Raw genomic sequence first — 14349 nt, 5'->3', positions numbered from 1 at the left:
ATTTTTAAAAAATCAACTATATACAAAGATTTGTAGATCATGCAAAGAAGTAGCTTTCAGCCACAAACTGAAAGAAAAAGCCCTTTCGAAACAGCTTTTTCATATAAGCATTGAATTGCACGAAAAAATTACTTTCGAAACAAATACTTTTATGTGAACGCTGAATTATACGAAAAACACTTTCCTCTATTCCGTTTGTATTCCAAACATTCGTGATGGAATCGAATCAGATATCATTCACAAGATTCCTATGAACGAATTGAGTTTTTTCTTATAATGTTATCCGTATTTGGTACTGAAGAGCCGATAAGGCAAGTGTCTTACGGCGAAACATCATACTTGTGCGAGCAAAGGACTAACGAGGTCTTACCTTTTAACGTGTGATTCCTAACACGGTTGCAGAATCATTCCAGCTTCAACCAGACAAATTCTTTCTAGAAAAATATCTGGTCGAGGCGGAAATCGAACCCACGGACTTCCGATCGTGAGTCTGGCGCACTACCACCGCGGCCAAAATAAATATTTCGTTTTTATAGGTGAGTGGGAAAGTAGGGATTCAAATAACAGGGCGATAATTGAAAATACTTCTGAATACTACTTACTCATATAAACAATCGATCGCTTCAAAAACACTAACTTTCTTCGAAAGCTTCTGATAATTCCTCTTTCATATTCTTTGTTTCACTATAACTGTCGTCATTTAAATGAATAATAAATGCATTTCCACCATTAATATGGAAGTTTCCAATCTCCATATGGTCTTTTTCAAATAAAATTACCTTTTCAATCCTTTTCTGCTGATAATTTCCCATAATCAACTCGATGGGATTCAAAACACAAAAATAGGGGGGAAGTCTCAGTATGGTGTGTCCATACTTTTCAGCAATACTCTCAAGGGAATACACTTTTTCAAGTGTTTTTGATTGTGAAATTTCAAGTAGTCGGTTTTTAGTATAGTAATCTTCGAAATACAAATTGTTATCCAATAAAAAACTTTGCATTTCATCTTTTCTCGAATTTTTATTAGGTACTTTGATGAGCTGTCGCGAATGATAGGAAGCGTTGTCAAGAACTATTTCACTATTCGCATCCAAATTTGGGATCAATGTGTTTTTAAACCATTCCTCAAAAATATTAGCTTCTTATGATAGTCGACATTGCAGTTCTCAAGTTTTTTTCCACATAATTTCAAAGAATTCGGAACCCATCCTTTACTTCCTCAGCACCGCACAATGATTAGTCGCCATCGTTTGTTTGCAGGCATATTAGACGTACACATTCTCGAACCATCAGTCCACCCTTTCGTAACTGTGTCGTGAGTGTCATACTAAGTTTCGTCCAAATAGAAAATTTGCCGTTATTCTTGTCTTATTTAATTTTTTGTTGCGCAATCCCACTATTCTTCTGCTTTCCATAACTGCTTGACGTTTGTTTATTATTTTAAATCTAAATTCTAGTTTCTTTATCCAATTCTGAAGAGTTTTGTCACATCAGCTCACGTTATGGCCGGAAGTATTCAATTTCTTCCTTATGATTTCAGTTGTAGAAATCTCATTGCTTTTGTAACAGTCATATAGTGATTTTTCAATGATTTTATTAGATGAACATCTAAAGGTATTAGTAATCTCGTATCACATCGCGTCTTGCGTTCATAAGGTTTGTTTTTGACGTACAGTTGAGAAAGACATTTCGGTCAAATCTGATGTTGCTTGTAATAATTTGTTTCCCTCGAAACCAAACTTGAGATGCAGATTCTTATAAAGCAATGTTGGATCGCTAATGACGTTATTCAATAATGCTTTTTTTTGTCTTGTGCAGTTTCACAGTTTTGTATTTGAGGAAGTTGAAAAGATTGAGGAAAGAGTTCATCTTCAAAATCCATATCATTATTATTCTCTCAGTTAGATGTTTCATATTCGATTCTGAATGTATGTACAAATTTTCAATAATATTCAAATGAACAGAGTATTTCGATTAATAAAGGTGAATACATTTATTCAGATTCTATATACACTTCTACAAAAATAAGAATGAATTATAAACTTCTACACTTGAAATTTAAAAAAATTCATGAATGATGTTTAACCCAACATTTTAATATTTTTGTTTAGCTGTTGAATTCCATCGCGTGGACTTCATTTTTTGGGTTTTCCCAGATTTTGCAAAAGCAAAAAATATAAGTACGTGAATCATTGAATTGACATGACTTTTTTATTTATGAGCCGATTTCAATAAATCATACACTAAAGTGAAGCTTAATACAATACATAAGTGAAAACCACGTCAAAATCCGTACAAACGCACAGATAAACAGACAGCGATCAATTATACTTTTATTATATGTGTTGATGAAGATAAGTTGACTTACCTAACAACAGTGTGCCCATTCCAAAATTAAAGGTCGACTCTTTCAGTTGTATTGCCAATTGCATATGCAAGAAATTTTCTGTGAAGATTCCTGCACTGACACCTGTCGGATATAATCCAACGCCCTTCGTGGTATTAGCCAGTGGAGTAGTTGTTTTCTGATAGTCGATAGTCCATTCAACCTACTGTGTAGGTAGATCCGAAACGGGCTTGAACATTTTAAGTTCATTTCTTTAGATGTCTTTACTGCCTGTCTTTAAGCATATCCCACTGACTAATAAGTAAATGAGAATGATCAGTTATGACAATATGGAAACATTTTAAAGAAACGGTGGTAGAAAAAGAAGTAAAAGAAATAGTGAGAGAATAAATAATTCATGGAGAAAATATGAAATGCGCATGCAAATACATAAATAACGATGTCATATACGACTAGTTATGAAAAATCTTAAAGTAATAGCAAACCAAATTAGAATAAGAAACAATAAAGCACACGTCACAAAAGGGTTAGACAGGGAATGCAAAGTAACCAAATTTTCAATTGATGAAGAGATTTTAACCGGGATGATGATGAAAAAGGTAATGGTCATCGGGAACAATACAATGTCGAAGAAAATTTACGGGGACTCTCGCCCTTGTCGAGTTATCCAGGAAAGAACAAAAATGCTGTTTTTTGTTTTTTTCGAGTGGAATTGTTATTTCGGAGAAAATAAAAAAAATGGAAAAGAAAAATGTTATTGTGTTCGAAGGTACTATGACGATGTAATAATAAAAACGTTTCGTGTCAACATGGCCACCATGGATATTGATAAAGCAATATCCGATCATTCCAAACCATTCTTGGCAATTCATTTCTCTATGTAGGTAAATGTCAATTTCAATTTCGATTCGTCCGTTCACATTATTTTTTTACAAATATTTCCAACTTCCCTATTTCTACGTCTTAACCACATCGCAAATCGCACTCCCCTTCCGTAATCCCTTTCATTGAGGTGATGAACTTTGCATATCCCGTAGCATTTATATTTGTTCTTTTTCAAAATAGTTCTGGTGGATTTTACAGAACTCCCCATTTCGTGGTCGATCTTGACTAGCATATCCCTAATTTAAAAACAAAACATGTTTTCACAGTGTAAATTTTTACTTACACTTATTTTATTCCTCATACTTCCAGTAATCACACACTGAATTGTTTTATTTCTGTCAAATGCACCAGAATCCCTCAAATTTCTTTCTGATCTAAACATTTGGATGTTGGGAATACGACGATTCGGCTACAGCTTAAACATACAATTCCTTGCCAAAAGAGAATTTCTATTTGATGTTGCATAACTAAATAGCATATAAGTCCTTTTATCATTTGAATACATCTTTGATATGTTCATAAACGTTCTCAACAGATATCAACAACGCATTCATTTTTCCTGCCATAGAAACCAAGCAAACACTACGCGTTTAAGATGGTAAATGAATTGAGATGTTATTTGATCATACCAAATTATACAACAATCGAATTTTGAGAACTATTGAGAACTATAAAAATATTACGAATTATAATTGATTAGGTAGAAGTAAGCCTTGAAAGAAGGATTACGGCAATACAAAAATTTCCAAAACGAAAAAGTACGAATTTTTATTGTGTTAAGGTACCTACCTGTCGAATTTATTGGGTTGTCTGAATTATATTTTGAAGAAATCGAAACAATTTACAAAAGAAGTAACTACAGGACCGTAATTTAAAATTGACACTGATTATGGTAGTTATTTCAAATGAAAATCTATAAAAATATCAAATGTGATATACCCTTGGATTGTGAATTTATCGCTTTATCAATATCTGTAATAAAAAAGTTGATGGTGGCCATGTTGACATGAAACGTTTTATCGAATATTTATTATAACATCGTCATAATACACTTCGAATACAATATCATTTTCCTCTTCTATTTCTCGATATTCTCCGAAATAACAATTCCATTCGAAAAAAAACGAAAAACAGCATTTTTTGTTTACTCGAGAAGGGCGAGAGTCCCCGTAAATATTCTTCGACCATTGTATTGTTCCCGATGACAATTACCTTTTTTCCCGTTTAATCTTCTTCGTACCTGTTACGGTTTAAAATATATGTTACCACTTCATAAAAGAAACGGTCTGTAGAGGCAATTACTAACAGAAGGTCAAATGAGAATATTAGTGACCAAAAGAATAAAATAAATGGATTATAAGGAATATGAAAATAAGAAATGGGAATATTACTGGTGTTTTTTCCCAGTACCAAATCGTTATTTTTAACACCTTGACATGTGTTTCGATCACCAAGTGATCATCTTCAAGAGGAAGATTGAACTGAATTGAAGGAGTGATTAATGCGGGAATCTTCCAAAGAAAGGAAGGAAGTAATTTGAAAATAAGTAACTCTATACATGGATGTGTAGATCATGCAAAGAAGCAACTTTCAGACACAAACTGGAAGAAAGCCCTCCTGAACAGCTACTTTCATATAAATATTGAATTATACGAAAGAAAAAAAAAATCTTTCGAAACAAATACTTTTATATGAACACTGAATTATACTGAAGATACTTTTCTCTACTCAGTTTGTATTCCAAACATTCGTTATGGAATATAATCGATGATATAAGTAGATCAAACTTATTCCGTGACATAAAAAATCGGGATTCATGAATGAATTGTATGTATTTTCTGTAATGTTATCCAATTTGGTACTGAAGAGCCTTAAGGCAAGTGTCTTACGGCGAAACATCGATGTCTACCAGTGAGGATGATAGTGTTGCATGGAAGTGCAATTTGTTACCATTCATTCAAAGTAGAACTCCTGTGAATGATATCTGATTTTATTCCATGAGGAATGTTTGGATCTGAATAATTCAGTGTTCATATAAAAGTATTTGTTTCGAATTAAATGTTTATATGAAAGTAGCTGTTTCAGGAAGACTTCCTTCCAGTTTGTGTCTGAAAGTTGTTTCTTTGCATGATCTACACATCCATGTATATAGTTACTCATTTTCAAACTACTTCCTTCCTTTCCTTGGAAGATTCTCACATTTTTTTTGTATCAAGATGGAGAGGTAGAAAGCCAAAAACTTTCTTTCCCAGAAGATTAAACTGTTTAATCTTCCTCTTGAAGATGATCACTTGGTGATCGAAACACGTGTCGAAGTGTTAAAAATAATGATTTGGTGTTGGAAAAAACTCCATTAAGATTCATTACTACACCAAAGGTTCCAAACAGTGCATCACAAGTAAGAAATGGGAAGTTAAATTTAAACTGGCGACCATCATATTCAATACACGCCTTCAACCTCATGTTTGCTGCTACAAATTACTTTTGTCATGTTCGGTGTAACTACACAAAAAAAGTCTAACAGAGAGAAATATGCTTAGCGAATTTATCGCTTCGTGATTTATCACTTTCGTGATTTTGAAAGATATTTTGAAGTTTCCTGCAATTTGGAATAACTTTCTTTTTATTTTCAGGTAAAATGAAATGGAGTGTGGAGTTCAAAGTGCAATGCTGAGTGTACCCCCAGTTGGAGACCCCGGCGTGCAGCAGGCTCTGCCGGCGGCGTATTCTCCTTCTGATGCTGACCAAGCCCAGTTTGAAGCGGATAAAAGAGCAGTCTATAAGTATGTCAATATTTATTTTGATCAAGGTTATTCGCTCAGTTATTGCTTATTTGGGGCACCAAGGGAAACGGAACAATATCGGAACTTTCACTTCTTATTGAGATACCAGGTATTGTTTAATATCGAAGTCTTTGATGAATTGAGAGCTTCAGTTACCCGAAAGGCAGTGGGAGTTTTCTTATATCTACATGAAGATAAAAAATTTTGATTTTCAGATATCGAGCTTTCCGATAATTCATTGCTGTACTCTCATTGAACAGTACGGATGTAAAAAGTTACCCAATTACTATATATTAAATCATATAAATAAAGGCACCATTTTAACCTTTCAGTGGGCGCACGCGGAATGTCAGTCCGCACACACATACTATCGTTTGTATTTTTGTTAAACTTGGCAAGTAGGCTTCCTGGCTCCCTCTAGCTTTTCAACTCATTACATATGACTCTAGTACTAGTGATGGGCATAATCGAAATTTTGGTAATCGAATTATTAGTAATCGAATTGTATGAATAATCGAATTATCATTCGAGTTATAAATCACTCGCAATGCGCAGGAGAATCACTAAATAGACATTGTTAATTTACGCATTTATAGATACGGTCAGTGTTCGGAGTAATATAATAAGTATCGAGTCGTGCCGTACATTCGTTTAATTTATATCAATCAAAAAATGAGACCGAGTCCAAAGAAAACTCCCAAACATCTTGATGAAATTATTTTTTTAAATAGTATATGAAGTGTACCATTATATTAAACTGTGATTTTGATGTGATTTTAACTGCCTTAGAATGTTTAATTTTATTTTTATATTGAGAATTTATTTAATTTGATAAGTTTTATTTGTTAATCTATTGTTGATTCTTTTCATTCTGTTTTATGTTTGAACTTTTTATTGAAGTTCAATTTCAATATTTTTGAAAATATCTTAATGCCGACCCTGTTCATCCTTCCTGAATTACACAACACAACAAAAAAATATTTTTTGAATGTTTCCTACACTAAATTAGTCAATTTCTACTAATTTTGGGGTGAACAATGAAAAATTTTTATTAGCTCTGGTTTTTGAGATACACAGTACTTAATCTTAAAGAGTAGTTATACTATACGTGAAAAGTGAAAGTACATAAAACAATATTGTTATGTTTCTTTTAGAATATTTTAAGTACAAAATTAATAAAAAAAAAACATTATTCTTAGTGTTTTGACAAATAAAAGAAGTTTGTACCACCAAATTTCAATTAAGTCCATCCGATTCATTGTAAGATCGCTGTCGTTTAGCTTGTCTTTTATAAAACACTTCTGGAGCATCCCTACACACAGACCAGCAGTAGTCTGCAAGCATTGCTTCATTCCAACGGCCCTGATATCTCTGTTCCATTAAGGCAATGTCTTGGTGGAATCTTTCTCCATGTTCGTCACTCACAGCTCCACAGTTTTGTGGGAAGAAATTAAGATGAGAGTGAAGAAAATGAATTTTTAAGGACATGTTGCATCCAAGTTGGTGGTAAGCTTGAAGAAGCTCTTTAACCAATGCTGTGAAGTTATCATCTCTTTTGTTACCTAAAAACCCATGTACAACCCCCTTAAAGGCTTCCCAGGCTCTTTTTTCATTTCCTGTTAAAATCATGTCAAAAGCAGGATCATTTACGATTTCACGGATTTGAGGCCCAATAAAGATGCCTTCCTTGACTTTAGCATCACTCAACCTTTGCTCTCAAGTACTTAAAAGCTTGTCCTTTCTGGTCCATGGCCTTCACAAAGTTTTTCATTAGTCCCAACTTAATATGTAATGGGGGAAGGAGAACATCCTTAGGATCTACAAGAGGCTCGTAAACTACATTTTTCTCATTAGGGTTTAGGTCTCGTGTAGGCCAGTTCATTTTTTTATAGTGAGATTTTCTATCCCGACTGTCCCACAGACACAAAAAACAACAGTACTTGGTGAACCCTAATTGCATTCCTAGGAGTATAGCAATGACTTTCAGATCACCACAGATGTGCCACTTGTGTTGTTCATATTTGATTGATTGGAGAAGTGTTTTCATATTTATATACGTTTCCTTCATGTGAACTGCATGACCTATAGGAATAGAGGGTAGCTGATTTCCATTATGCAGAAGTACAGCTTTTAAGCTTAGTTTTGAAGAGTCTATAAACAGTCTCCATTCAGATGGAGTGTGATCCAAATTCAAGCAGTCCATCAAACCATTAACATCAGAACAAACTACGAGGTTTTCTTTTTTCTCAAAAAAAGGAAGCAAATCTTTTTGACGCTGTCTGTACTGAGATATTTTCACATCATGTTTTAGAAGATTCCACTGTTGTAGTCTTGACCCTAACAGCTCAGTCTTTTCCTTAGACAAGCGAAGATCTCTTATAAGGTCACTCAACTCTGCTTGACTAATTCTGTGCGGATCACTAGACCTATCGCTTACCTCAAAATCAGGGTCATTTGATGTAGAAGGATGGGTTGCTCCTTCTAAACAGTTTTCACCACCTTCCTCATAGTTTTGGGGTGGAGAAGGGACTGGCAAATTGTCTGAGTGTGGTACAGGCCGAAGAGCAGATGGGAGATTAGGGTATTTAACCGTTCCTCTTTTCTTCATAGATAAACCTTGCTTAATGGGAGGAGTTAAGCAGAAATAACAGTCGTCTGTATGATTGGTAGGCTCACGCCAAACCATAGGTACTGCAAAAGCCATTGCCCGGTTTTTATTTTTCAGCCACTCTCGCAATATGACGGAACAAGAATTACAACATATATGAGGAGCCCATGATTTATCTTGGTCCCCAACTTTCACACCAAAATAATGTTCATAGGCTGTCTTAACGATAGGTGTCATTTTACGTTTCTGAGCCTTAAATGTTATTTCACCACATATATAGCAAAAGCTATCGACAGAATTCACACACTTTCGAAGCATTTCAGATCAGCACTTAAATTAATTTAAAAATCAACTTCACACGATAATTTCAATAGCAACCACGTGCGTACAATTGACAAACTCACATAGGTTATGTTTACTACTTAAGAAAAGCTGATGAAAGGGGTGTTATGTAAACAAACATGTGTACCAACTGTTGGTGATGAAATATTTCATTTGTTGAAAACTCAATATACATATATATAATATAATGATACTATATCTTGAAAACAATAGCTAATATATAATTTTTATGGTCACTTTCGGTTTTAACACGTGGAAATACATTAAAATCATCTAATTTCAACCCCGAAACAAAAACTTTGTTGTGTTGTGTTATTATTCATATATTTCTTTATCCATCCTCGATTAGCTCTGGAACTATCAGTGGTTGAATTATATATATGACAAATAACCAAAGTAGTTGCAGTTCTAATACCATTTAACAATTCGTACTTGCAAACATAACCGCTTTAAAAATTACTGTCATTTTTACGTCAGCCGCCGTTAGTGTCAAACGTGTGATCTGTGATTGCGAATAATATAAAAATTAATTCGAATTATTGTGATAATCGATTCGATATCTCGAATTATTATGATAATCGAATTATCGATTATTTTTAATTCGAATTAGCCCATCACTATCTAGTTCGCCGCGACAGCTCAAAGCAATAACACGTGAATAAGATAGGTCCTTGTGGAATGTGAATTCGCGCGCGCCCTTGCACGTAATTTTTTTGTTTTATTACCTTGTGTATGAAAAGGTAAGTTTAAATCAGTTGTTTATAGGTAAATAGATCTATTTATACTTCTCTATGTTTCTCATTATTATCAAAATAATTTTCTAATAGCGTAAGTGAAAAATAAAATATTAGCGGAACGTCATTCCGCGCGCGCCTCATTAGGTTTCTTTTTACAATCTACACTTTGTTTCAGATACAATGTCCTATAATTATGAACGCGAGCAGGAGATCCTCGAAAGGATGATGCTTGAATGCCTCTCAGACAATGAAAATGAAGAGGAAGAATTAGACGATGAGGTGGACCTCAACGAAATTGATCATGTGGAAGAAAGAAGCGATAGTGATACCGAACAAGAGATAGATGAAGGAGACACCTTCAGCTCGGTAGAAGTATCAGGACAAGAAGATGAAAGAAGGAGTGAACCAGTCTATACAGGAAAAGATGGCACGAGGTGGAATGGGTTGCCGTGTTCTAATAAACGAAAAAGAACAAAGCGCGCCAATTTATTGAAACAATTACCAGGACCAAAGCGAGCTACTAGAGAACTGAAGACTGCTATAGAAATTTATAATTTTTTTTTTCAATGCTGAAATGCTGCAGATTATTGTAGAATATACAAACAAATACATCGAACTCCTTTCTGATTCCTACACTCGACAGGGAGATCTTAGACCTACTAATATAAATGAAATTCGAGCTCTCATCGGACTCTTATATATTTCTGGAACATACAAAGCAAATCATCTAAGGGCATTGAGATTTTCAGACTAACAATGTCAATCAAACGTTCCAAGTTCCTTCTAAGATGTCTCAGACTTGATGACAAGGACTGTCGTGAAGAAAGCAAGCGTTTTGATAAACTAGCAGCTATACGTTAATTTTTTGACATGTTTGTGAAAAATTGTAAAGATGGATATAATTTATCTGCGTTCACTACCATTGACGAAAAATTGGAAGCCTTCAGAGGAAAGTGCTCGTTTCGTCAATACATACCGAGTAAGCCGAATAAATACGGTATAAAAATATTTGCTTCATGTGACGCAAAAATGTTTTATACGGCCAACATGGAAGTATATGTTGGACGTCAACCAGAGGAGCAATTTTTCGTAGAGAATTCAGGGCAGTCCATTGTTGACAGACTAAGCCAGCCAATTCATAATTCGGGACGGAACATCACGACGGATAACTGGTTCATGAAAAATTAACCTCTCCTGAAAATATAACCCTTTCACTTTAGAAAAGAGGAATCTTGTGATACCTCGGCTTATAGTTTTTTAAATTATTTAGCCAAAATTGGTTTACTTTTGGATGAGAAAAGCAGTTACTAGGTTATTAACGGTTTGATTATCTTTTTGAACACCTTTGAATGAACAATAGATATCATACTTTCAACGAACATAATTCGACAAAAATTTTTATTCGAAACTCATTCCAAATTATCCTAGAGTATGTTAATTATTCACTTTTTGGGAATAAAGAAGTATACTTCTTGTAAGTGTAACTAAATAAGTGTAAAACATTTTAGGGGGTGATTCCTCATTGAAAAAAAGATAGGATCTTTCATATAAAGAAATTTCATTGGAGCATCCCTTGTTAAGATACAGCCCCTTAAAGGGGGTACATAAAATGTGTATAACAAATTTTTTTCACAAGCACTAAAAAGTTACAATATTGAAATTAACCTGACGTTTTGTACTACTAAAAAGACACTTAGCCAGAAATTTATTTGGTTTACGTCATGGTTGTAAGGGGTCGAAAAAGCAACCCCTAAAATTTATTTTAACATTTAAAAATGTATTTCCGAGAGCCTGTTTCATTCTCAATAAAAAATGTCTCTTGGATTTTTTGCCCAAAATAAACCAGTTCGCAACAAAAAATTATTTTAGGAACAACTGCAGAGATACATCTACAATCGTCATAAATGCGAAAATACGAAACTAATTTATCTAGTAGGTCGCTATTAGCGATAGTGACAATTAAATTGGTATGTCGCTGTCAGTTTGTGAATTTTAGAAATTGAATTAATACTAATTGTGTGTTGTTGTTCCGTTCTTAATTTGTTACTTTAATAATTCACTTGTTATTGAGATGGCATACACAAATGATGAAATGGCTGATATGCATTACGTTTACGGTCTGTCGCAGGGGAATGGGTTAGAAGCTTCTAGAAAATATGCTGAAATGTATCCTCAACAGCAGCATCCTTCACACAGAATATTTGCTCGAATTCATTACGATTACGAGAATATGGTTCATTCTACAAAATAACGCAAGATTGTGGTCGCCATCGAGAAGTACGAACACCACAGCTTGAGGAAGGAGTACTTAATTTGATTTAAGAACAAACTACTACCAGTGCTATAAAGATTGCTTTCCAGCTAAATGTTGATCATATGACGGTATTTCGAATTTTAAAGGAACAACTCTTATACCCTTACCATCTGCAACGAGTACAGGCACTGTTACCGCAAGATTTTCCGAACCGTCTTGAATTTTGCAATTGGATGCTGGAAATAATCAGAAACAAATGTGACTTTCTGAAGACGATATAATTCACAGACGAATGTAGTTTTTCTCGGGACAAGATTATTAATGTTCATAATTACCACATATGAGCTGATGAAAACCCTCACGCTATTGTCGAAACTAACCATCAAGAACAGTTTTCTCTCAACGAGTGGGGATGATTTAATTGGGCCTCATTTTCTACCTCCTCGATTAAATGGTGAGGCATACGTTCAATTTTTAAGAGAAGTGCATCCACTACTGCTGGAGGAAGTTCCTTTGGGTATCAGAAGGGATATGTTTTTTATGCATGATGGGGCTCCCGCCCATTTCAGTCAAGTAGCACGTCAGCATTTAACTGAAACATATGCAAATCGGTGGATGATCGAGGAAGACCACAGAACTGGCCCGCTCGATTCCCGGTTCTCAATCCTCTCGATTTCTCTATTTGGGGCCATTTACAGCATTTAGTTTATCGTACTCCTGTTCGCGATGTAGAGGACTTGAGAAACCGCATCATCGATGCGTGCAGGGTAATCAGACTCCAGGAATATTTGAGCGAATACGTGGCTCAATGCGCCGACATATTGAACATTTACTATGATTTCTACATGTTGTGTGTTTTGTTATTAATAAAATAATTTTGTTTATTACACTTTAAATCATTGGTAAATGTTCGTTATGTGGACACTCGGCGATTTTGAAAAAATTTTTGACTGTACTTACGTATTTTGATGCGTAGATTACGAATCCGAAAGATAAAAGCGGCGCTCTCCCTTATTTAAAAAGTTACGGCCCTTTAAAGTTCAGAAAAGATCAACTTTTCAGCCTTCTTTTTCACTAAATAAACTATTTAAAAACACAAGCATTTATTCACTAGGTCACCTTTACACCTTATTCCTCCTTTAACACTTTTCACTTCAATAATCAACATTTTTCTTATAAAAAACTTAATTTAAAAACGAATGTTTTCCTGGTGACATTATTCTATTTTTAGGTTAGTTACTAGTGACATTTCAGAAAAAAGCGGTTGGTATTTGCCGACGCCTACTATTTCAAATTCGTAATACACCACCAAAAACCAATTTACGATCTAAAGAATGAAGGCAAAAAACATTTGAATTACTATAGGATTATAGACTACATCAGTCGTATCAACCATATCATTAACCTTAAAAACCAAAAAGCAGCTCCGTACATTTTTTAACATTTTTATAAGAAAAATGTTGATTATTGAAGTGAAAAGTGTTGACGAAGGAGGAATAAGGTGTAAAGGTGACCTAGTGAATAAATGCTTGTGTTTTTAAATAGTTTATTTAGTGAAAAAGAAGGCTGAAAAAATGCCCTTTTCTGAACTTTGAAGGACCGTAACTTTTTAAATAAGGGAGAGCACCGCTTTTTTCTTTCGGATTCGTAATCTACGCATCAAAATACGTAAGTACAGTCAAAAATTTTTTCAAAATCGCCGGGTGTCCACATAACGAAAATTTACCAAATCATTTAATGCAGGTACTAACTACAAAATAACAATACATCCAATTCACATTTATGACGATGTATCTCTGTAGTTGTTCGTAAAATAATTTTTTGCTGCGAACTGATTTATTTTGGGCAAAAAACCCAAGAGACATTTTTTGTTTAGAATGAAACAGGCCATCGGAAATAAAATTTTAAATGGTAAACAAATAATAAGACAAAAAGTTACATTGGAAATAAATTTTAGGGGTTGCGTTTTCCACCCCTTAAAACCATGGGGTAAACCAAGTAAATTACTGGCTAAGTGTCTTTTTGGTAGTACAAATCGTCAGGTTAATTTCAATATTGTAACTTTTTCTGTGCTTGTGAAAAAAATTTGTTATACAAATTTTATGTACCCCCTTTAAGGGGCTGTATCGTAACAAGGGATGCTCCAATGAAGTTTCTTTATATGAAAGATCGTATCTTCTTTTTTTCGATAAGGAATCACCTCCTTAAATGTTTTACACTTATTCAATTACACCCTGTATTTTACATTCATTTTTTGTAGTGTCGAATGAGCCTGTGGTAATTTCGTCGAAAGTGCCTCTTATTAAACGGTTTTATTTAGCTAGCCCTGTCTGTTTATTTATTTGTTTGGGTCAAATTCAGTAACTGAAGTTTGATTCCCTTCCTGTTAACAG

At 34.2% G+C, this 14349-nt stretch overlaps 1 protein-coding gene across 2 annotated transcripts in view; it reads left to right on the top strand.

Moving 5' to 3' along the window:
* Positions 1 to 14349, top strand: part of LOC111507564 (homeobox protein PKNOX2) — a 146723-nt gene that overhangs the window by 74437 nt on the left and 57937 nt on the right. For both annotated transcript variants that reach the window (XM_074170680.1, XM_074170679.1), the window contains one exon: positions 5866 to 6015. In XM_074170680.1, the coding sequence (XP_074026781.1) occupies positions 5876 to 6015 (140 nt within the window). In that variant the 5' untranslated portion in view covers positions 5866 to 5875. The remainder of the gene's footprint in view (positions 1 to 5865; positions 6016 to 14349) is intronic.

The sequence above is a fragment of the Leptinotarsa decemlineata genome, unplaced genomic scaffold, assembly GCF_025532065.1.
Source record: "Leptinotarsa decemlineata unplaced genomic scaffold, Ldec_3_MD MMD2_P_RNA_scaffold_9, whole genome shotgun sequence".
Lineage (NCBI taxonomy): Eukaryota > Metazoa > Arthropoda > Insecta > Coleoptera > Chrysomelidae > Leptinotarsa > Leptinotarsa decemlineata.
This window is presented reverse-complemented; position numbering and strand designations above follow the sequence as displayed.